At 47.5% G+C, this 22,881-nt stretch overlaps 1 protein-coding gene, 1 long non-coding RNA gene and 1 pseudogene across 4 annotated transcripts in view; 2 read left to right on the top strand and 1 right to left on the bottom strand.

The window, feature by feature from the left end:
* Nucleotides 1–21,276, bottom strand: part of LOC136159639 (uncharacterized) — a 60,877-nt gene extending 39,601 nt beyond the window's left edge. The window contains exon 1 of the long non-coding RNA XR_010661491.1: nucleotides 21,209–21,276. This is a non-coding gene — a long non-coding RNA (uncharacterized lncRNA). The remainder of the gene's footprint in view (nucleotides 1–21,208) is intronic.
* Nucleotides 3,527–4,141, top strand: LOC136158022 (RNA guanine-N7 methyltransferase-activating subunit-like protein; annotated as a pseudogene).
* LOC136159637 (pancreatic trypsin inhibitor-like) lies at nucleotides 5,061–22,060 on the top strand. Of its 3 annotated transcripts, XM_065922074.1 has the most exons (6): nucleotides 5,061–5,265; nucleotides 5,353–5,504; nucleotides 8,281–8,420; nucleotides 12,521–12,672; nucleotides 21,099–21,290; nucleotides 21,916–22,060. In XM_065922074.1, the coding sequence occupies exons 3-6, from the start codon at nucleotides 8,323–8,325 to the stop codon at nucleotides 21,954–21,956; spliced, it is 483 nt and encodes a 160-aa protein (XP_065778146.1). In that variant the 5' UTR covers nucleotides 5,061–5,265; nucleotides 5,353–5,504; nucleotides 8,281–8,322; the 3' UTR covers nucleotides 21,957–22,060. The 3 variants fall into 3 exon arrangements, 1 of the variants encoding a protein (XP_065778146.1); XR_010661490.1 differs by lacking the exons at nucleotides 8,281–8,420; nucleotides 12,521–12,672; nucleotides 21,099–21,290; nucleotides 21,916–22,060 and adding an exon at nucleotides 6,721–7,821 and having other exon boundaries at nucleotides 5,069–5,265; XR_010661489.1 differs by lacking the exons at nucleotides 8,281–8,420; nucleotides 12,521–12,672; nucleotides 21,099–21,290; nucleotides 21,916–22,060 and adding an exon at nucleotides 6,718–7,821 and having other exon boundaries at nucleotides 5,082–5,265.
* The last annotated feature ends 821 nt before the right edge of the window (nucleotides 22,061–22,881 follow it).

The following is a 22,881-nucleotide window of genomic DNA, read 5'->3' on the forward strand; positions in this document are numbered from 1 at the left end:
TTCTTCCAGGTCTTTGTTTACCTTTAGCCAAACATCTGGGTGTTTTGGTTTTTTTTCCCCACACCTGACCTACCCTGGGACCCTCCCCTAGGTGCACACACACCCCTCAGCCAAGATGGATCATGAAGCGAGGGCTTCTGGGAGGAGCAAGACTCATTATCGCCTGGTGCTATCCCCTGACTTTTGACCCCCAAGGAGTCTTTCTGCACATGTGTAGAGTCTCCCTTGACCCAAAAGAGCAGGGGGGGTGGGGGGGGGGTGAAGGTCCCTTAATCTCTTAATCAAACATGATTTTGCCTGTCTTTGTCCTTGCCGTGACTATTACCTTAAGGTGTTTATGAGAAGCAAAGACTGGCTGTTAATCCTGGCTGTTTCTGTTGTCACTTCCATTTCAGAGGGCAAACAGAAGGCTGACTGTAAATGCCTCACCTGGAGCCCATCTACATCTTGTCTCAGGAAATGCCAACAGTTGTAAGTGTCCAGACTGAAGCCCACTTCTTCGTGCCCCAGAATAGAAACAGAAACAGGAGGCCAGATGTAAATGTCTAACCAGGACCCCATCTTTTCCCTCCCTCGCTAGGACAGCAGGCAGGCATGCTCTGACTCTAGGACTCTGGTCCCCCACTGCCCATCCACCTCCCAGGCACAGGAGCAGAGAAATCAGGCATGCGCCCCACGCTAGAGGGGCACCTGAACTGCACGCAGCAGTGCCTCTCCGATGGGAATGTGCCCACCAATTCAAGTGCAGCCCAGGCTGTGTTGTCTGCCAGGTGCCCCATGCTAACCCCAGGGAAACCGCCTGGGAGCAGGTTGGGGCAGGGGCTGGAAAGTGGCTGGAGCTCCTGGTTGAGGAACGGGGGGCGCTCCTAGCCTAGGAACCCCTGGCCAGGTCAGGTCAGATGGAACCAGATCGGCTCTTTCTCCTGCAGCCTGGGAGACAGAGGCATCTCTGAAGTGCAGCAGGGGAGAGAGCTTCAGTGCTCTAGAGCAAGACAGGCTTCCAGGACACACCCTGGGGACGTCATTCCCAGAGGTCAGAGGACCTCCTTAGCCAGCAGGAGCCACAGGCAGTCTCAGCAAGAGAGCTGGATCCCCAAGCCTGGGGAGATGGTCCTTATCAGTGCCTTGCCCCGGGGCCTCCCCCAGCCCTGGGGGTAAGACTTGGCGGAGCCTGGCCTGGCAAGATGCCCAGATTCCTCTGTCCAGGTAAAAACAGACTTTACAGATTGAAGAGCATGCCCAGCCCATCTTAAAGATGTGGAGTGAACATCTGAGAGACAGATGTCCAAGGTCACAACGCCATTCCTGGCTGCATAGGAGTCCAAGCAAGGAGGTTCAGCTTTTGTCTGAGTGGTTTGGAGAAATCAGGACCTCTCCCCGAGCACCTCTCCCATTTCTGCCTCTTGAAAATGCTCTCTTCCACTCTCAGGAGTGAGTGAGAGAAAGTATGTGAAGCTCGGGTGTCATAAAAAGCACCTGCTCCACAGAGAAGCAGACTTAGAAAACAGACGTGAACACGGCAGGTGGGGAGGAGAGGAAGGTGTGATGAATTGGGAGTCACACGGACACATGTAACTGCCATGTGTAAATTCATAGCTGGCGGGAATCTGCTGTCGAGCTGAGGGTGGCTCAGCGCTCTGTGATGACCTGGAGGGGGGGGATGGTTCCAGGGGGAGGGATGTACGTGTACATATGGCTGAATCGCTTCACTGGAGAGCAGAAACTAACCCAACGTTGTAAAGCAATTATACGCCAATCTAAACAAATAAACAAGTACCTGCCCAAGCTCAAGGCTGGGCAGCAGGTCACGGGGGCTCCCATCAGAGCAGAGGGGGCCTTAAACCCCGTGGAATCCAAGCTCCTCACTATTCAGAGGGAGAAACTGAGAACTAGAGACTGGCATATGACTTGGGGTCCCAAGGTGTTATGATCACTGGTCTTTATCCAAATCCAGCCCCTGTGATTTTCCTTCTTTGTGATTTCTCTGAAAACGCCCACAGGGGCTGCGAAGGTGTGTAACCAGAGACCTCAGTCACTCACGAGCAGGGAGCACGGAGGTGGAGGAGGACCGGCCCATTAAAGGGGCTTCTGGTCAGGGTGGGGGGAGAGGAGGGCTCTAACCCGGGCCAGAGTGAGGAGGACCAGGAGAGGAGGACATTGGGAGAGAAACTGGACAGACGAGAGAGGAGGGGGAGAAAAGAGGAGTCTCTGCTGTTAGGAGGAGGCTCTGCTGCTCCTGGTCTCTGATGGATAGACTGGGGCAGGAGGAGGGGCAGGGCCAGAGGGCTCCTGAACTGAAATCCTGTCTAATTTGCTGGTTGTGGGGTCTGAACAAGTCACTTTACCTCTCTGAGCCCATACTTTCTCCTTGATACAACGGGATGAGAACCCAGATGCTGTAGGACTGACTTGAGGCTAAATGAAATCATGCATGTGGAATGTCTCAGGAGAGAGCAGACCTTCCTCTCACAGTGGCTTGTTGGTGAGTCACGGGCTCCCGAAGCCCTTCTGTCCTGGGACACCTCGGTATTGAGAGCTCCTGCCCTTCTCCAGGGAAAGGGTGTCTGTGCAGGAAGGCAGCCCCCCCGTGTCCTCCCAGCCCATCACCCAGCTCTGAGCCTGCTTGACGTTTGGCTGGACTTGCTCCCGGGGCTTCTGGGCACTGAGCCCGGCTCCCTCCTCCTTGACCCTGGAGTGGAGCACGGGGTGTATCTCTGTGCTGTGTGTGCGTGAGTGGAAAATGCTCATCTGCACGGATGAGTGAGAGGGAGGCTAGTGTTACATGATGGTAACTGGGATGAATATGTAGGAGTGACTGACGGGATTGTGGGGGTGTCACCCCTCACACCTCCCCGATTGTTAACAGCCAACAATGCAGCAGAGTGCATATGCACAGATGATGAAGCCAGATTCCTGGGTTCAAATCCTATCTCTACCTTGTAGGACCTTCCAAAAGTTACTTACCCTTTCAATTCCTCAGTTTCCTCATCTGTTACATGAGGAAATAATAACAGCTCCTCACCACCTATTTGGGACTATTGTGAGGATTCGATGAGTTAATATACATCAAGTACATAAGATAATGCCTGGTACATAGAAGGAGACAAGTGCTAAATGCTGTCATTCTGCCGTTCAGTTCAGTTCAGTTCCATTCAGTAGCTCAGTCGTGTCCGACTCTGCAAATCCATGGACTGCAGCACACCATGCAGGCCTCCCTGTCCATCACCAACTCCTGGAGTTTACTCAAACTCATGTCCATTGAGTTGGTGATGCCATCCAGCCATCTTATCCTCTGTCATCCCCTTCTCCTCCCGCCTTTGATCTTTCCCAGCATCAGGGTCTTTTCTGAGTCGGTTCTTCGCATCAGATGGCCAAAGTACTGGGGTTTCAGCTTCAGCATCAGTTTTTCCAACGAATATTCAGGACTGATTTCCTTTAGGATGGACTGGTTGGATCTCCTTGCAGTCCAAGGGGCTCTTGAGAGTCTTCTCCAACACCACAGTTCAAAAGCATCAATTCGCTGGGAGAGGTGGAGGCGTGTACACAGAGGTCCTGTGCCAGGGCCCTGGACAGGAGATCTACACAATCTAAACATTAAACAGAACAGCCGCTTCCAACCACTGAGAATCTCAGAATGACTGACACTTCTGAAACTGTTCCAAATTTTGAAGAGATGTTTGCCAGTAGAGTCACAGAAGATGACAAAGAATACCAAGAATACCTAAAACGCCCTCCTGAGCCTCCTCCGATTGTTGAGGAATGGAATAGCAGAGCTGGTGGCAGCCTGAGAAATAGAAGCAATCGGTTGCAAGATAACAGACAGTTTAGAGGTAGGGATAGCAGACGGGGGTGGCCAAGTGACAATCGATCCAATCAATGGCATGGATGAACCTGGGGTAACAATTACCCACAGCACAGACAAGAACCTTACTACCCTCATCAGTATGGACACTATGGTTACAACCAACGGCCTCCCTATGGCTACTACTGATACAAGTGTCAGCAACTTTTAGTAAAATTATTTACTTTGTTAACATGACAAAAGTTTACGTTGTATCTTTTGTTGGTCATAGTATTACATCTGATTATAGAAAATGGATTATTAATTTTTTGGAACTTGGAACTTTTTAAAAATTAGATTTTACTGGAGAGGCATGATGGTTGCTGGAAATAAATACTCCCCTAAAAAGGTTGTGGGTTATATTGCTTGACTTCTACCTCAGATTCATCTTTGTTTCATGACTTAACAGTGCTTTGAATGTTGTATATAATTTTCCTTTTTAGACCTTCAGGAGTTGTCTTCGTTTTACACAGAAATAAAAATTTCATATAGAAAATGCTTGCTTTTAATTTGTAATAGAAGGAAGTATACCTACACGCGTATGTACACATTCCTAAAATGTTACACAGAGTACAATCAGCTCCTAAATGCACCACTATGCCTACTTATGATGTATTGTACACAGTAGTAATTGAAAGGTAAAACAATTGTAGAATATTTCATTTGGCTTTTGTCGTTATGTGAATGTGGAACTTTGTAATTACTCTATAGGTATGAGTCATCTTCACAATCATTTTTGGTCTCTTTTTAGAGGGATATCACGAATAAAGCTGTAAAATCAGGAAAAAAAAAAAAAAAAACAAAAGCATCAATTCTTCAGCACTCAGCTTTCTTTATAGTCCAACTCTCACATCCATACATGACTACTGGAAAAACCATAACTTTGACTAGATGGACCTTTGTTGGCAAAGTAATGTCTCTGCTTTTTAATATGTTGTCTAGGTTGGTCATAACTTTCCTTCCAAGGGGTAAGCGTCTTTTAACTTTAAGGCTGTAATCACCATCTGCAGTGATTTTGGAGCCCCAAAATAAAGTCTGTCACTGTTTCCACTGTTTCCCCATCTACTTGCCATGAAGTGACAGGACCAGATGCCATGATCTTCATGATTCTGTTGTGACTTATTATTATTACTACAAAGGACTTTGACTTCTCAGGGAAAAGGAATGTATACCTGCTGCCTCCAAAGCTTTCACAACAACACTGATGTGGTCAGCGCTGATCTCATCTGACACCTGAAGACACGGGGGCCCTGGGAGATTTCTGGCCCCAGGTCACAAAGTTAGGAAAAGTCATAACTGGTACCCAAACTGAGGTCCAATAATCTCAAAGTCATTGCTGGAGAGACCAGGGGAGAGAAGTCTGTGGATGATCTTCTTGCTCCCCTGAAATCCACCCAAATAGGCAGTTCTGTTTGTGAAACCAGGTGAGGGGCAGTGGGAGGCCATGCTGTGAAGTGTTAATCCCCCTGCTTCACCTCTGCCCGAATCCCTTACTCTTTTTTTCCACCCAGAAATGCAAGGTTCTTGTTCCAAGTTGGATGTCACCTGCCCCCAGCTCAGCCTCTGCCTGGGTCAGTGCCAGATAAACAGCATGGGTCTGGCCAGCTGAGAAGTTGCCAGAGTGGTTGCAGGAAGGTGTCCTGTGTCACACCTGTCTTCTGAGGTAGGTGACATTGAGGTGGCGAGATAAGGGCATTGATGTTTTGCAGACACCTGCAGGAGGCTGAAAAGGAAGACCTGAGCTAACACACTGCTGATCACCTACCTGTCCGCTGATTTCCTTTCATCTGCTCAGCAGATATTCACTGAGTGTCTATCACGTGCCATGCACTGTCCTAGGTATTAGGATGCTCTGGGACCGAGCATTTCGGACAAAAATTTCTCTCTGTGGGGTTTATATGCTACTGGACAATAAACAAAGTAAATAAGCAAGTATATTCTGTAGGTGTTAGAGGGAGGTCAGAGTTCTGAAGAAGAAAAGAAAACAGAAAGGGTATAAGGAGTACTGGGGTGGTGACAGGGGCAAGGAGCAGTGTTATAACTTCTACCTAGGACCATCAGTGAGGGCAACTCCAGGAAGGCAGCTTATGAACAAAGACTTGTGCAAATCCCGGAAGGAGCCATGAGGCCATCAGGGGAGAGAGTTACAGCCGGGGAGACAGATAGTACAGAACTGGAGTGTCTCTGATGAGTTTCAGGAAAATCCAGGAGGCTGAATTTCTTTTCTTCATTAATTTTAGTCTTGTTATTTTGTATTGGGTATGGCAGATTAACAATGTTCTGGTAGTTTCCGGTGAACAGTGAAGGGTCTCAGCCACACAAATACATGTATCCATTCTCCCCTAACCCCACCCTCCCATCCAGGCTGCCACAAAATATTAAGCAGTTCAGTTCCCTCTGAAAAGGCTGAATTTCTTTTCCCAGAACAACTGTGGATATGTCCACTGAATTCTGCCATGGAGTGTCGATGAAGTGGCCTAAATATTTTTCTCCCTTGGAGGTTACTTTTTCGTACTTGAATGACTAAAAACCTTTTTGCTTATCCTTAAGCTTCAGTAACTTAACAAGGCTATTTTGGTATCATTCTGCATCATTTTTTGTACTAGAACATGGAATGATTTTTCAGCCTACAGATTTCAGGGTGGAGAGGTGGATTTTCTTGTATTACATCATGAAATAAATTTTTTGTTCTCGGGAATTTCCCAGTGGTCCAGTGGTTAGAACTCTGAGCATTCATTGCCAAGGATACGGGTTCAATCCCTGGTCAAGGAAATAAGATCCCACATGACATAGCAGGGAAAAAAAATCTGTTCCCATTGTCTTCTTTTTCTATTTGAGACATCACTTACGTTAAACTATCTTCGTTTGTGCTCCAGTAGTTGTTAAAAGTATGCCTTATGCCCTCAAGAAAAGACCTTCCTGTCCTGGGCTCATTCTTATGCCCCTCATTCCACAATCAACATAACTGCTGGGTCTTAGAACACTCCCTTCCTCATCAATTGAAGATTTCCCATGATGAGTTTCTCCACTTCAAAGAAATGACTTTCTTCAACTCTGAGAACACCTTCACCAACAACAATCGATGTGACTCCTCTTCTTGATCTGATGACATCTAACACTCCTAAGATGGACTGATGTAACTATGGACATAATGTAACTTTTAATTTTTATTATGTTTTAATTTGGTTTAATGACTATTTTGCCTTACGTCTGTAACTGTAAAACAGGGTTTGTTTCTAACTGTCTGAAAGCTTTTAAGTTACAAGTGGTTATCCAAGCTCCTACGAGTGCCACAACCTCCTCCAACTCTTACTTGGGGCCCCTGGATCAGAGATTCTCAATATGAGGGTTAGGGGAATATGATGCCTCAACAATCTAGGAACCACGCCCCTCAACAGCAGGAAGTAGTTATGGAATGAAAACGACGCCCCTTTCCCTTGGCAGCATAATTCTCTTCAAAGAAAAAGAGGGAATGAGAGAGTCAGTTCCTAGGCAGGTTGATAAAAAGTTCAGGGTCCCCAAGGAGGAGAAAGGGATCTGGGACTCTCAAAGCAGAGACAGGGATCTGGAATTCTCAAGGAGGAGGAAAGGACAAACATCTCAAACATCTTTTTTTTTCACTCTACATTCCTTAGTCTTAGTCACATAAAACATTTTTTTCTTTAAGCCTGAAACTGATGATTACACAACAAACAACTCAGTTTAAACTCTGTACTAAGGATTATATGACAACAATGTACCCTGCTTGAGGACAGTTTCTCCTTCCTGAAAACCTTCTGGCTAATCCTGTTATCTTAAAATGTAAATTGTGGGAGTGGGTCTGGTAAGGTCTTTACAAACTTGAGACATTCTTTTGATTTACTATAATAGCCAATTTAAAAACTATGTAACTCCCTTGCTAACACTAACAAGGGGGGCATTCTCTGTCCATCTTCTGATGTCTAGTCAGAAGATTTCTCTGTCTCTTTTCACTTTAATAAAACTTTGCTATACAAAAAAAAAAAAAAGTATGTCTTGTGGAGTCAGAAAATTTTAATTTCCAGCTTTGCTAGTCACTATCTGTGTGATCTCAGGCAAATTATTTAACCTCTGTGGATACAGTTTCTCTTTGGGGGTAACAATGGGAAAGTGAAAGTGTTAATCTCTCAGTCATGTCCCACTCTTTGCGATCCCACAGACTGTAGCCCGCCAGGCTCCTCTGTCCATAGAATTCTCCAGGCAAGAATACTGGAGTGGCTTGCCATTTCCTTCTCCAGGGGGATCTTCCTGACCCAGAGATTGAACCCAGGTCTCCTGCATTGCAGGTAGATTCTTTGCCATCGGAGCCACCAGGGAAGCCCCAATAATGGTGACTACTTGTGTTTGGAATGTCCAAGACCACTCAGGCTTAGTTCATAAAAGGACTCACAGAATACTAACATGTTGTATTGATACTTAAGTTTACAGCAAATGGATCAAGCGTCCAGTCAACAAAGGGGGAAATGCAGAAGGGGGAAAATGCAGACGGTGAAACTGGAAGAACACAAACACAAGCTTCCAAATGTCTCCTCCCTGTCCAGATGTCCAAGAAGCTCAAACGGTAAAGAATCTGCATGCAATCCGGGAGACCTGGGTTTGAACCCTGGATTAGGAATATCCCCCAGAGAAGGGCATGACAACCCACTCTAGTACTCGTGCCTGGAGAATTCCATGGACAGAAGAATCTGGTGGACAACAGTCCATGGACTCAAACAGTCGGACACGACTGAGCAACTTTCACTTTCACTTTGCTCCCTGTCCAGTCACACAGAATCTGCTTGATTCCCTAAACCCAAGCTGTTGCCAACCAGGGAAGTTTACTCCTGTCTGAGAGTCTTGGGGTTTTTTTACTGTGGTCAGTCACATGGGCATATACCACCTACACGGCTGACCTCAGTCAGGGAAGCCCCAGACCCCTAGAGGGAAAGAGGCAATTCCCTTCTTTAAAATCATCAAAGGACTTCCCTGGTGGTCCAGTGGTTAACAGTCCACCTGCCAAAGAAGGGGACATGGGTTCGATCCCTGCTCTGGGAAGATTCCACTTGCCAACGAGCAGCTAAGCCCGTGTGCCACAACTACGGGGCCTGAGTGCTGCAGGTACTGAAATTCGTGTGCCTAGAGCCTGTGCTGCACAAGAGAAACCACTGCAATGAGAAAACCACGCACCGCAAGGAGGAGAAGGCCCTCACACAGCAACGAAGAGCCAGTGCAGCCGGAAATAAATAAACAGAGCAAAATAAAACACCTAGTTTAAAAAAAAATGGTCGAAGAACATAGAAACTCTATTGAACACTTCATAAAGTGGGCAGTCTCTATCCCCAAAGGTCCAGAGAACCTCAGAGCATTTACAGGGACAGAGTGGGTTTTGGTTTGCTGACACGGCACCCCAGACTGGAGTGGCTCATCTTTTTTTTTTTTTTTAAATGCCCGGGCCTGACTGCCAGGTCCGGGATGGGAGAGCCGGGGGCCGGGGAGCCGGGCGCCCAGCGGGGAGGGGGCTGGGCGGGGGCTGGGGGGCGGAGCGGCCTAGGCCCCGCCCCAGGAGCGCGCGACAGGGAAGAGTTGCGGGCCGGGGTCCGCCCCGCTTTCTCTTCCACCGCCCACCCGGCCGGGGGTCGCGGCGGCGGCTTCTTCCATTGTGAGGGGGAGGGGAGGCGGCGGAGGCGGAGGCAGGGGCCCTCCGCTCGCTTCGCCGCCAGCCGCCCCAGCCCTGGCTTCCTCGGGAACCGGCTATCCGGCATCGCCCCCGCTACCCCAGGCCGGGCGGCTCTCCCCTGGTCGGTACCTTCGGAGTCGCTGCCAAGCGGCTCCTGCTTCTGCTTTTTTTTTTTTTGTAAGATTTATTTATTTGGCTTCATTGGGTCTTAGTTGCTCCATGGCATGTGGGAGTTTAATCTCCCAACTAGGGGTCAAACTCATGTCCCCAGCACTGCAAGGTAGATTCTTCACTGAATCACTAAGGAAGTCCCTGGAGTGACTCATCTTGAGTCTAGATATTTATTTCAACACAGGCCTGAGATCAGACCCAGAAGTTCCTACTGGGAGTTGGGTGTCCCATTGACGATCATAAGAGGAGGCCTGAATCTTTGATCATTTACTTCTTAGAGGCATAGAGCTAAGCATTCTGTGTTCATTAGTCTCAAATGCATTCACAGCATCCCAAAGACATGGGCTGATTTGATAAATAATCCCATTTTACAGATGAAAGCACCAAGGCCCAGGAACAATGGGTAATTTGCCAAACCTGGGTCCTCCTACTATTGTAGGGGAGGAAACCTTTCCCTGTTTCCCTTCTAGGGTCCTTGGCTGGTGTGGAAATTTTTTTTTTTAAGGTGCTTTGATTTTTTTTTTTCATTTATTTTTATTATTTGGAGGCTAATTACTTCACAACATTGCAGTGGGTTTTGTCATACATTGACATGAATCAGTCATGGTGGTGTGGTAATCTAATTGACATAAGACAGATGAACGGGAGAAAAACAAATTTCATACGTACATCATCCCCAAAGACATGGTTGGGCAATTGAGGTTTATATGCCACTCAGAGTGAAGGAGAAGGGAGTGAGGATTGGGGCTCAAAGGGGAGGAAGATAAATTCCAGGAAGATGGGAAAAGCAGATATTTGGTTAACAAATGATTACCATGCCATGCAGCTAGATAAGTGTTTTTGATACTAAAAGTTATCTTTGGAGTTAGTTCCCTTCCAGATACAGGCCCTCTAACTAAATCTTTTAGGCAGTTAAGGGAGTAGTAATCAGCTCTTCCTGAGTCTTTTGGGTCTCAAATGTCTTCAGTTCAAAATAACCCGCACACCATGTAGCCTGTTTGTGGGGGAGCATATGACATGTTTCCCCTCACTGTGAAACATGCAGTCATCACACCCTGGGATCCAACATCTCAGCTGAGTTTATCTCCAACATAAAATAAGCTGCTGCTGCTGCTGCTAAGTCGCTTTAGTCGTTTCTGACTCTGTGCGACCCCATAGACGGCAGCCCACCAGGCTCCCCCGTCCCTGGGATTCTCCAGGCAAGAATACTGGAGTGGGTTGCCATTTCCTTTTCCAATGCATGAAAGTGAAAATTGAAAGTGAAGTCACTCAGTCGTGTCCAACTCTTAGCAACCCCATGGACTGTAGCCCATCAGGCTCCTCCGTCAATGGGATTTTCCAGGCAAGAGTACTGGAGTGGGATGCCATTGCCTTATCCAATAAAATAAACATTGAGGTCTAAATGGAATACTGGTGGTGGTGGTTTAATCACTAAGTTGTGTCCAACTGTTTCCACCCCATGGACTGTAGCCTGCCAAGCTCCTCTGTCCATGGGATTCTCCAGGCAGGAATACTGGAGTAGGTTGCCATTCCTTTTGCCAGGGGATCTTCCCAACCCAGGGATTGAACCCATGTCTCCTGCATTGCAGGCAGATGCTTTACTGACTGAGCCACCAGGGAAACGCCCATGGAATGTTACTCAGCCATTGAAAAAGAATGAAATAATGCCATGTGCAGCAACATGAATGGGCCTAAAGAGTGTCATAATGAGTAAAGCAAGTCAGACAAAGACAGAGAAATACTGTATGACAGCCCCTGTATGTGGACTCTAAAATGAAAGGATACAAATGGACTTACTTACAAAACAGAAAGGGACTCACAGACTTCGAGCACAAGCTTATGGTTGTGTGGGAAGGATGGGGGGGAGGACAGTTAGGGAGTTTGCAATGGACCTGTACACACCACTATATTTAAGGTGGATAACCAACAAGGACCTACTGTATAGCACATGGAACTCTGCTCAGTATTATGCAGCACCCTGGGTGGGAGGGGAGTTTGGGGGGAGAACGGATACATGTGTCTATCCAGCTGAAACTCTTCACAGTTCACCTGAAACTCTCACAATTGTTTGCTAATCAGCTGTACCCCAATCTAAAACAAAAAGTTAAAACAAAAAAGAACTGAGGTTTTCATCTTCCGAGGGTGTTTGCCACTGCTTTGAGGGTCCTGGCAATTCACTCGAATCCAGACCCAAGGGTCTCGATGGTAACTGGGTGGGGGTGACGTAGTTGTTTGGAGACTGCACACTTGTGCACCCAGCAGGGCGTGGCGCCAGCACATGGAAATCTGACGGATCACTTCATCTTCAGGGGGCGGGGAGGCACTCGTGTTTCTTTTTTGCAACAGAAGACAAATGCTTCCAGTGTGCAGGTTAGGGGAGAGAATGTGGGGTTTTCTGAGAGTCACCCCTTCCTGACCTTGGCTCCTCTTTCACGTTCCCAGGGTGCATGGGGAAGGCAGCTTTTCTCTGCCTGCTGCCCTTCCCTGCCTGCCCCGGTGAGGGCTCCTGCAGGCTTGGTTTCAAAGTGCAGTTCTGAGGACCGTTTAATAGGAGAGGAAACGGCCTGGGGACCCACCTGTAACAGGGAGCCTGTTAGGAATGCTGCTTCTCAGGCCTCACCCAGACCTGGGGAATCATAATGTGCATTTATTTCCACAAGACCCGCTGGCAGAACGAAGTCTGAGAAGCGCTTTACTGGGCGTTGGGCCCCAGCAGGCAGATGCAGGAAGAAGTCTGGTTAGGCGGGGAGGTCGAGCGTGGAGAGGACTGACCCTAGCCCCTCCCCTTTCCCCCTACCCTCCCCTGCTCATCGCCTGATCCCACCCCTCACCAGGGGTGTGAAAAGCCCAGCCAGCCCCCAGCATCCTCAGGAGCCCTCCTGCAAGGCCACGAAGATGAGCCGGCTCTGCCTCTCCGCAGCCCTGCTGGTCCTCCTGGGCACCCTGGTGGCCGGCACCCCAGAGGGTGACGACAGCAACAAGGACAGTAAGGCCCAGCTCCTGTCTCCTCTACAGACCGGGTGGAGGGAAAAGGGGAGTCCTTGGAAGGGGCTGGGGAGCAGGGGTGGGGCGAGCGTTACCAACCCTCTCTGGATTTCTCCTGGGAAACTGAGCAATTTTCACCCCAGAGACATTTCATGACTCTCAAAAAGAAAATCATGCTTTCAGCTTAAAAAATTATCTTGCATGACTCTACCAGATCAGGGGCCTCATCTCTGAGACTCTCTATTCCTTGTCACTGCCTGGTCCTCGAACCTGACTGTCGGGTAACAAAAAGATCGCTATTTGACCCTTGTCCAAGTTTATGGTCCAAGTCTCCTGAAGCTCTTGGAATTTGCTGCCTTTTGCATGCTAAAGAAAGTGAAGTTGCTCAGTTGTGTTCTGACTGTTTGCGACCCCATGGACTGTAGCCTACCAGGCTCCTCCATCCATGGGATTTTCCAGGCAAGAATACTGGAGTGGGTTGCCATTTCCTTCTCCAGGAGATCTTCCCAACCCAGGGATCAAACCCAGGTCTCCTGCACTGTAGACAGACGCTTTACCATCTGAGCCCTCAATAGCTTCTGGGTGGGACTGGTCTCCAGGACATCCATCAGGTGATCAGAGGATTAGAATTTTCAGCCCCCAGCTCCTCCGTGGGGAAGGGAGGGTACTGAGATAGAAGTCAAGTCACCAACAGCTAATGAGTCAATCCATTTGCCACTCTAGTGAATAAAAACCCCTAAACATGAGGGATCGCAGAGCTTCCTCGGTGGGGAACATTCAAGAGGGCTTTTCTCTAATAGCAGAGAGCAGGCTTCTCCCTGCGGTGAGCAGACACAGGCTCTAGGGCACCTGGGCTTCAGCAGTTAGGGCACTTGGGCTCAGCAGATGCAGCTCCTGGGCTCTAGAACGCAGGCTCTGTAGCTGTGCCGCATGGGCTTAGTTGCCCCGTGGCACGTGGAATCTTCCTGGGTCAGGGATCAAACCCATGTCTCCTGCATTGGCAGGCAGGTTCTTTCACCACTCAGCCACCAGGGAAGCCCCTGAGTTTTATCCTTTATCCACTAAATAAAAGAGTTGTGTGAGTCATTATAGTCAATTATTGGAACTTGAGAGTGGGAGTCACACAGCTCCTGAATTTCTAGCCAGTTGCTGAGAGGTCTGTGGGACCCCAGGGACATGTGGCTGGCATTTGAAGTGGGGCTGTCTTGTGGGGTTGAGCCCTCACCCTGGGGAGTTGAGGCTAACTCTGAAGATTTAGAGTCTGAAGTGAGTTGACTTAAGGGACACCGCATTGGTCCAGAGAACTGGTTGGTGTTGGAAGAGATGCCACATGTTTGGTGTACAGAAGAAACCCAGACTCGTATATCCCTGGGCTTTGATGGCTGGAAGGAGGCTCAGATACAGGTGAGTAAAAGTGGAGGGCAGTGTTCCCAGAAACTCTTACCAGTTACCTAGATTGTAACAATTCCCTGCAGACGGCAGGTGCTTCGTCACATGGGTTGTAACAGGATTATACATTGACCCGACCTTACCACTCGCCTCCTCTGTGACCTGAGGTCAGTCACTTTGCTGCAGTTTCCTCACCTATATAAGGGAAAACTACCAAACAAGTTCTTGCAAGGAATTATCAATCATGAATATAGAGTTTTTTCACATTTCATGCCTGATAACGTACATTTTCCACCAAAATGTCTTAGTCTGAAGAATTTTTGCCTACTTACCCCCAAGAAAAAAATATGTAGGGGTCAAATAATGATATTATTGGGCTTCCCAGTGGCTCAGCTGTAAATAATTCACCTGCAATGTAGGAGACATGGAGATGTGGGTTCGATCCCTGGGTCAGGAAGATCCCCTGGAGGAGGAAATGGCAACCCACTCCAGTATACTTGCCCAGAAAATTCCATGAACAGAAAAGCCTGGCAAGCTACAGTCCATGGGTGGCAGACTTGGTCAGACACCATTGAGTGCTTCAACAACAATGATATTATTTCTCCATTATTACTGCAAAAATGCAACACTTCCATGACTTTGCTCATGGGGACAAGGTTATACTTCTCCCAGGCTGTTAGAATATTTGTGATGACTCAAGGCCCTTCCCTTTATTCCCTTGCCTATTATTTTATTATCATCTCAGGATATGGAATGTTGGAGTAGATTCATAGTTTTCTAGATGTGCTGCTACCAAAGATAAGTCCATGTGCCTGACTCACAGTGAGGCTAAGCAAACCGAGAAGTCTGAGTCTGAAGCTGAGAAAGGTTTATTGCAGGGCCATGCAAGGAGACTAGAGTGGCTCAGGCCTTAAAAACCCCTAACTCCCCCAGAGAGAAGCTTCTACATGCAAGATTTGGGGTGAAAGCTGCAGATGTGTGATTGTGTGACTTTCTTCTGAATGGTTGGTGTTCCAAGAACCTTGTGCTCAGCCAGAAGTTACCTTCCTCCATAGGGGTGGGGAATTTAGTTGCTGCAAAAGAACTCAAAGATACTGATAAGTATTCATTCTGGAGGAGCCTGGACCCGACTCTGCCCTGCCCCATTGCTCACTATTGTTTCTTGACTGCTTCTCCTTTCTCTCTGCTTCCCCTCCCTTTCTTGATTAGCTACTGCTTGAATCTGCCCTTTGGTATTCCGGAAAGTCTAGTTGGCTGAAGTCTTTTTCCTGCAAATAAGAAACAAACTGGGGTCTGGGAAAGGCTTTTGTGCCCAGAACTCCATAAGCTCCTGCCCAGCTTCAGACATTTCAGGAATTTAATTATATTCATTCTACTCAATGACTGCACCCAGCAAGCCCCTGAAGTGGGAGATTCATTCACTTGACACATATTTATCAAGGCCCGGCAAACCATTGTTCTTTGTGTGAGGACACAGCTAGGAACAAAATGTAGCACAAGAACCAGTGCACCCTAGAAGGGAGACAGACAATTGAGTAGGTGAAATACTATGGCAGTTCAGGACAAGTGTTTTGATTGTAGAGATTGATGGGGGAAAGAAATCCATGCTCTTTCTGCAGACCCGTTAGCAAAACCCTCAGTGATAAGGAGGTGTTTGAGCGGCAGCCAGCACCAGGATGGCTGGAACTGAGTTGGTGGAGCAGAGGAGAGAGGAGGGGGATAAGGCAGAGATGCTTCCTATGGTTTTACAAGAATCAGAATTTGATTCTGAGAGAGCTGGGGAGTCACTGAGATTGGGAGTGGTCACAGGAGCCACTGGTAGGACTCAAGTTACGATTGGATCCCTGTGGCTGCAGTGCAGAGAGTGGCCTCTAGGGGGAGAAGGGCAGAGAGAGAGAGGCCGGGTGAGCAGCTGCTGCAGTAGTCGGTCCAATGAGCCATGACAGAGTGTAGCTGAGTTACTTCTTGGGTTGACTCCAGTTCCCTTGAGTAACATGAATGGCTTGCCCTGTTCAGGATAATTCTGTTGCTTAATTAAACAATTAAGCATCTTTGCTGTTTTCTGATACACAAATGCATTAGTATACGTTCATTATACTAGAAAAACGTTCATTATACTAGTTTTATACATAAACCTTAGAAAATAAAAATATCAAAAGGTAAATCAAGGTGGTCCAGTGGCTAAGGCTTCAACAGGGGGCAAGAGTTCAACCCCTGGTCAAGGAACTAGATCCCATATGCCACAAGTAGAGAAGATCCCGAGTGCCTCAACAAAGGCCTGGCACAGCCAAATAAATACAGTAGCAAGGATATGGGAGCATCTTAGATGTCCATCAGCAGATGGATGGATAAGGAAGTTCTGGTACATATACACAATGGAATATTACTCAGCTGTAAAAAGGAACGTGTACAAGTCAGTTCTAATGAGGTAGATAAACCTAGAGCCTATTATACAGAGTGAAGTCAGAAAGAGAAAGACAAATATCATATATTAACACATATATATGGAATCTAGAAAGATAGTACTGACGATCCTATTTGTGGGGCAACAAGAGTGACACAAAGAACAGACTTTTGGACACAGTGGGAGAAGGAAAGGGTGGGATGATTTGAGAGAATAGCATTGAAACATACACATTACTGTATGTAAACTAGATAGCCAGTGGGAGTATGACGTAAGACAAGGGAACCCCAAGTCAGTAACAATCTAGAGGGGTGGAATGGGGAGGGAGATGGGAAGGGAGTTCAAGAGGGAGGGAATATATATATACCTATGGCCAAGTCATGTTGATGTATTGCAAAAATCACCACAATAGTGTTAAGTAATTATCCTCTAATTTAAAAAAAAAATAAATGTTAAGGGTAAATCAAGAATTCAAATCTAGAAACCCAAAGATTAGGGATAAATCCTTCTACTTTGAGGTCTTAATGTACATGAACCCACAACCTTGTTCATCCAGAGATGAGGAGGGAACAGTACAGCCTCAGGCAGAGTTTGGGGCTTCCCCAGTGGCTCAGGGGTAAAGAACCCACCTGCCAATGCAGGAGACGTAAGAGACTCAGATTCAATCCCTGAGTTGGGAAGACCCCCTGGAGAAGGAAATGGCTACCCACTCCAGTACTCTTGCCTGGAGAATCCCATGGACAGAGAGGAGACTGGAGGGCAATGGTCCATAGGATCAAAGAGTCAAACACAACTGAAGCGACTTAGCATCTAGCATCACCTAGGCAGAGCTACCCCGCAGGTAGGGCTGCCCTCCGGAAGCACAGCCTTCCCTTTCCTCAGCTCCTCAGCCTCCAGAGAGGACAGGCTCCACCTTCGCCACGGGGCTGCAATTTGGGTGAGGTGAGTGAGGCCCTCACTCAGCCCAGGATTTAAAGGAAATCTAAAAAACTTAATAATGCAGATAGATCATAAATGATTTGCAATGTTGCTGTTGAGTCGATTAGTCTTGTCCGACTCTTTGCAACCCCATGGACTGTAGCCCATCATGTTTCTCTGTCCATGGGGTTTTTTTCCAGGCAAGAATACTGGAGTGGTTTGCCATTTCCTTCACCAAGGGATCTTCCCAACCCAGGAATCGAACCCGAGTCTCCTCTTCTCTCTGGGCATTTATGTGATCTTTTTTAGCCTGAGTTTCACAGGATTTTCTTTTTCCTATTTATTGGTGGTTTATTTAAGGGATCAAGAAGTCTGTAGATGTATAAACATATTGAATAACTCAGAGACTTTTGAGTTCCCATCCTAAATGTTCATCAAGATAGTTTACATTTTGACAACTTACATCTAAACTACATATTAATTATTTTTCCAATTTCTGAACCAATACATATTTTAAAACATTGCAAAGAATAAATATGTGTTCTTGATATGCTTGAGTGTTATAATGAAGGTATTTACTTAATCTGAAGCTCCAGAAAAGAAGCATCACTTTTCCCAGTGTTGGGAAAACTGGCTGTGTTGGTGTCCAGCGTGGTCCCTGGGGACTTCTCTCTTGTGCATAGATGGGGGAAGCTTAAAGGGCTTTAATGGGCAATTGTGTTCACGAGTGATTTTTTAGTTTGGATTCTGCCCTGCCATTACATTAATTTAATGAGCACATCTAACAATTACTGTAATAACTAGTGTTTATTGAGTATTGATTGATTACCAGTTACTTGACAGACATCATCTCTAATTCTCTCAACAAGTTCCTGAGGTTGGAGTTATTGTTCTCATTTCAATGATGATGATGCTGTGGCTCAGAGTGGTTACTTGTCTCACCTCAGGTCACACAGCCAAAGAGTGGCTCCTCTAAGACTTTAAAGAATATAGTCTAGGGGTTTGCACTAGATGTTCCTTGAGACTTGGGTGTACTGGGGTAAGAAGGGGTGGGAAAATGACTCTGGGGGGTGGGTAGTGAGAGGGCTAAGGATGGGGCTCTACCCAAAACCCAGATTTCTTCTAAGTTTCCTTTTGAAAGAAGGGATCTGTTGCTAAAAAGGGATTAAAATCCATATCCTCAGGACAGGAGTTTTATCCTTAACAAAACACATCACTTGATGGAGTGCTTTTACTCCACAATACACTTCAACCATTTTCTGAGGTCGATAAATATTCTTGTACAGCATTACTTGCTTATAAAAATTGTGGTATATTTTATTTTAAATATGTCTTCTTTCATAATTGCAAAAGGAATACTTGCTCACAGGAACTTGAGAGGATATAAAGATGTGTAAGGAAAGTTTTTAAGACTCCTCCTCTTGCTGTGTGTTTGTTTTCCCAAGCCACTAACCAATTGTCCAGTTCTCAGGGAACACTGACTGGCTGTCTTTGCATCATACCAGTTCTGACGTTAGCAACCTGGAAATAGTGTCAGATTTCCACCAGTTAATGACTGTGGCCCACAAGTCTCCTCCCATCTTCAGACTCTAATTACAGGTTCAGACTCTAATTACAGTCCGTGAGCCTGTCACTCATGCTTCTACCAATAGCTGTATATTAGAGCTTCCCACGACCCCCCTGGAGTTGTGAATTTGCTAGAGCAGCATAGGTTTGGGGAAACATGTTACTTACAAGATTAACAGTTTATCAGGGCTTCCCCAGTAGCTCAGTGGTAAAGAATCTGCCTGCAATGCAGAAGCCCCAGGAGATGCAGGTTTCATCCCTGGATCTGGAAGATCCCCTGGAGGAGGGTTTGGCAACCCACTCCAGTATTCTTGCCTGGAGAACCCCATGGACAGAGGAACCTTGGCAGGCTACACTCCATAGGGCTGCAAAGAGTCGAACACGACTGAAGCGACGTAGCACGCAGGCACACACCAGCTTATCATAAAAGGATAAAATTCAGGACAACTTAGAATATGGATCCAGCACAAGGCAGGATATGGAGAAAGGGCACAGAGCTTCCATGCTGTCTCTTGCTCATACTCCCTGAACCTGCTCCTGTTTAGTAGTGATTGAGTGAAGTCGCTCAGTCGTGTCCTACTCTTTGCGACCCCATGGACTGTAGCCTACCAGGTTCCTTCGTGCACGGAATTTTCCAGGCAAGAGTACTGGAGTGGGTTGCCATTTCCTTCTCCAGGGAATCTTCCCGACCCAGGGGTCGAACCCTGGTCTTCTGCATTGCGGGCAGATGCTTTATCATCTAAGCCACCAGGGAAGCCTTGCTCCTGCTTATCAACCTGGAAACTCTTCAGATGCAGTCCTTTTGTGTTTTTGCTGGAGGCTTCCTCATGCCATCACGATGACTCATACAATCTGTGGCTCAGACAGTAAAGCATGGCTTTACCCTGGTGGCTCAGACGGTAAAGTGCTTGCCTATAATGCAGGTAGACCCAGGTTCGATCCCTGGGCCGGGAAGATCCCCTAGAGAAGGAAATGACAACCCACTCCAGTACTCTTGCCTGGAAAATCCCATGGATGGAGGAGGCTGGCAGGCTACAGTCCATGGGGTCAGAAAGAGTCAGACACGACTGAGCAACTTCACTTTCACTTTTTTCAGACAGTCACAATTGATTAAATCATGTACTATTGGTGACTGATAAACTTCCACCCATTCTCTTCTCCCTGGAGGTGGGGGCTTCAGAGAGCCAAGGAAACAGTTCAACCATCCGATCAGGCAGTTGGTCCCCCTGGCAGCTGGCTCCCATCCTTGGGTCACCTGGGAGCTTTCCAAAGTCACCCTCTTCACATTACTGAAGACACCTTTATCACTCTCCTCATTTAGAAAATTCCCAGGAGCTTTGTGCTAGGATGGAACTAGCACCAAATATATATTTCTTTTTTTTTATATTTCTAATTATATTATAAATCACAACATCACACCCCCTCAAAATTCTAGTATTCCCATCTCCAAGAGATAGCCAACGTTAATACACTGTAGGACTTCCTTGGTGGTCCAGTGGTTAAGAATCTGCCAGTCGAATGAGGGGACATGGGTTTGATCCCTGGTGCGAGAGGATTTCACATGCTGTGGAGCAACTAGTCCCATGGGCCACAACTACTGAGCCCACGCAACTAGAGAGTAACCCCTTCTCGCCGCAACTAGAGAAAACCCATTTGCAGTGAAAAAGACTCAGAGCAGCCAATTAATTAATTAAAATAAAAAAACATTAAAATAATATGCCGTATGTTTTTCCATGACTTTCTCCATTACAGCATGATTCTTTCTCACTTTTTTTAAATGCTGGAAACTTTCAACCTTACTCAGAAGAACAGAAAAGAGTAATTAAACCCTATGTACCATTGTTCACTTTCAGCAATTATCAACATAGAGATAATATTGTTTATATCTAAGGCATCATGCCAATAAATCCATAAATACTTCATGAAGGGTATATGGGTTTTTTTTATACCATCAATGAATCATCTACACACCTAAAAGAATTAATAATAATGCCTCATAACGTAGGTCCTCAAGCGGAGGCTTCGCAGTTCAGGCTTTCCTCACCACCCCTACTGCCACCCCACCATCCTCTGTTCCATTTGCTGACCCTGTAGCCCGAGCTGTGATGACCATCCTCGTAAGTGACCCACTGTCCCTCCCAACCCCTCAGGCCTGCGCCCTGCCTTCTGTCTGCAGCCTCCATACACTGGCCCCTGCAGGGCCATGTTCACCCGGTACTTCTACAACGCCGTGTCCGGGCTCTGCCAGACCTTTACTTACGGCGGATGCAGAAGGAAGCAGAACAACTTCCTGAATGAGAAGGAGTGCATCAGCGCCTGTGTTGTCGGCAACAGGGCCCAGGGTAAGACCCGGCAGGGCAGGGTGGGAGGGGGAGCTGCTGGGGAAAGGGGCGGGGCTCAGGGGCTGGGGGAAGGGGCGGGGCTCAGGGGCAGGGGAAAGGGGCGGGGCTCAGGGGCTGGGGGAAGGGGCGGGGCTCAGGGGCAGGGGAAAGGGGCGGGGCTCAGGGGCTGGGGGAAGGGGCGGGGCTCAGAGGCTGCGGAGAGGGGCGGGGCTCAGTGGTTGGGGAAAGGGGCGGGGCTCAGGGGGCCACACACCATTCCCACCTGCCGGGTCTTTTCCTCCCCGCTGCTGCCAGAAGCGGCTGCAGTGTCCTGTGAAACCACACACTGAGCGAGTTCTCCAAGGGCCAGCTTTCCAGAAGCTCACCCCTAGAATCACCCTCTAGGTAATCTAAGCCACTCACAGGCTTCTCTTTCTCAGATGGGAACACCGAGTCAGCCACCCTGCCCAGCGGGTCCACCGTGCTCCTGAGCAAAAAGGCTTTTCTCTTCCTGGTCATCCTGGTGTCAGGAGTACCACGCTCGCTCATTTCTGGGGTTGTCAAAACTCTGTCAGGGTGTACGCTGTCAAGGTCAGGGACTTCGGTGATGACCGTCAACAAGTTCCTTTCTTCTTTCTACTTACAGAGAGTCCGGCAACTGTGCTCCCTGAGATGCTGAAGTCCTAGGAGGCCCCACACAGGGCTTGGCTGTGGCTGCTTCTGAGCGATTTGAGTCTCTTCTGCTTCCTTCTCAAGCCTACCCTCCTCAGCAGAACCCTGCCTCTCTCTTCACTGCAACCTCACCCTCACCCCACTCCCCAACGTCACTGCTCTCCTTGGAGGGGGCAGGGGGGAATTTTCTGGTCCAGCCCTGAGCATCAGTGGTGGCAGAAGTTTTCAGTAAAGAAGCCCCCTTGCCCCACGGTGATGTTGCATATTTGTTTGTGGCTTCAACCTCTGGCCTTATATCTAATACATTCATTTTCTAATTAAACTAACAGGAGTGAATTCTGTTGTCTGCAACCAAGAGCAGTAACCCATTGGGTCCATGAAAATGGTGGTCCCTCTCACTATTTGGCAGTGTGGAAGGCACCTCCCCTTTTTCTGTCCTCAGACTGGGCCCTACCAGGTGTAGAAACCATTCCAGCCCCATCTACCTCTTAATGGTCACCCCAAGCAACACAAAAAAACTGGGTGACAGATACCATGCTGTGAAAGCATTTGTTTACTTTTTGGACCAGATCAATCTGGGGACTGGTCATCCTCCTGGACTTTTGGGAGGAGAAAGGAAGGAGGGTGAGGCTCACTTGTCCACTTGCTCAAGGAAACCCCTCGCCCGAAATACTGTGGTGGGGTTGGGACTTTTATTTCTTCTGAAGAAAAACATCCACCCACTTAGCACCTGTCATGTGCCAGACTCTGTGCTTAGCATTTTCTGGCATTATTTCATTTAATCATCTGAGAATCCTTTGAGGATAAAACAGGGGTATGCAGATGTCAGCTGGTCGGTGGGTTTGTTTCCTGGAGTTCCTATAACAAAGCACTATGAACTGAGTGGTTTATTTACTAATATTTATTTAGCCACGCCATGCAGCTTTCAGGATCTTAGTTC

The sequence above is a fragment of the Muntiacus reevesi genome, chromosome 2, assembly GCF_963930625.1.
Source record: "Muntiacus reevesi chromosome 2, mMunRee1.1, whole genome shotgun sequence".
NCBI lineage: Eukaryota > Metazoa > Chordata > Mammalia > Artiodactyla > Cervidae > Muntiacus > Muntiacus reevesi.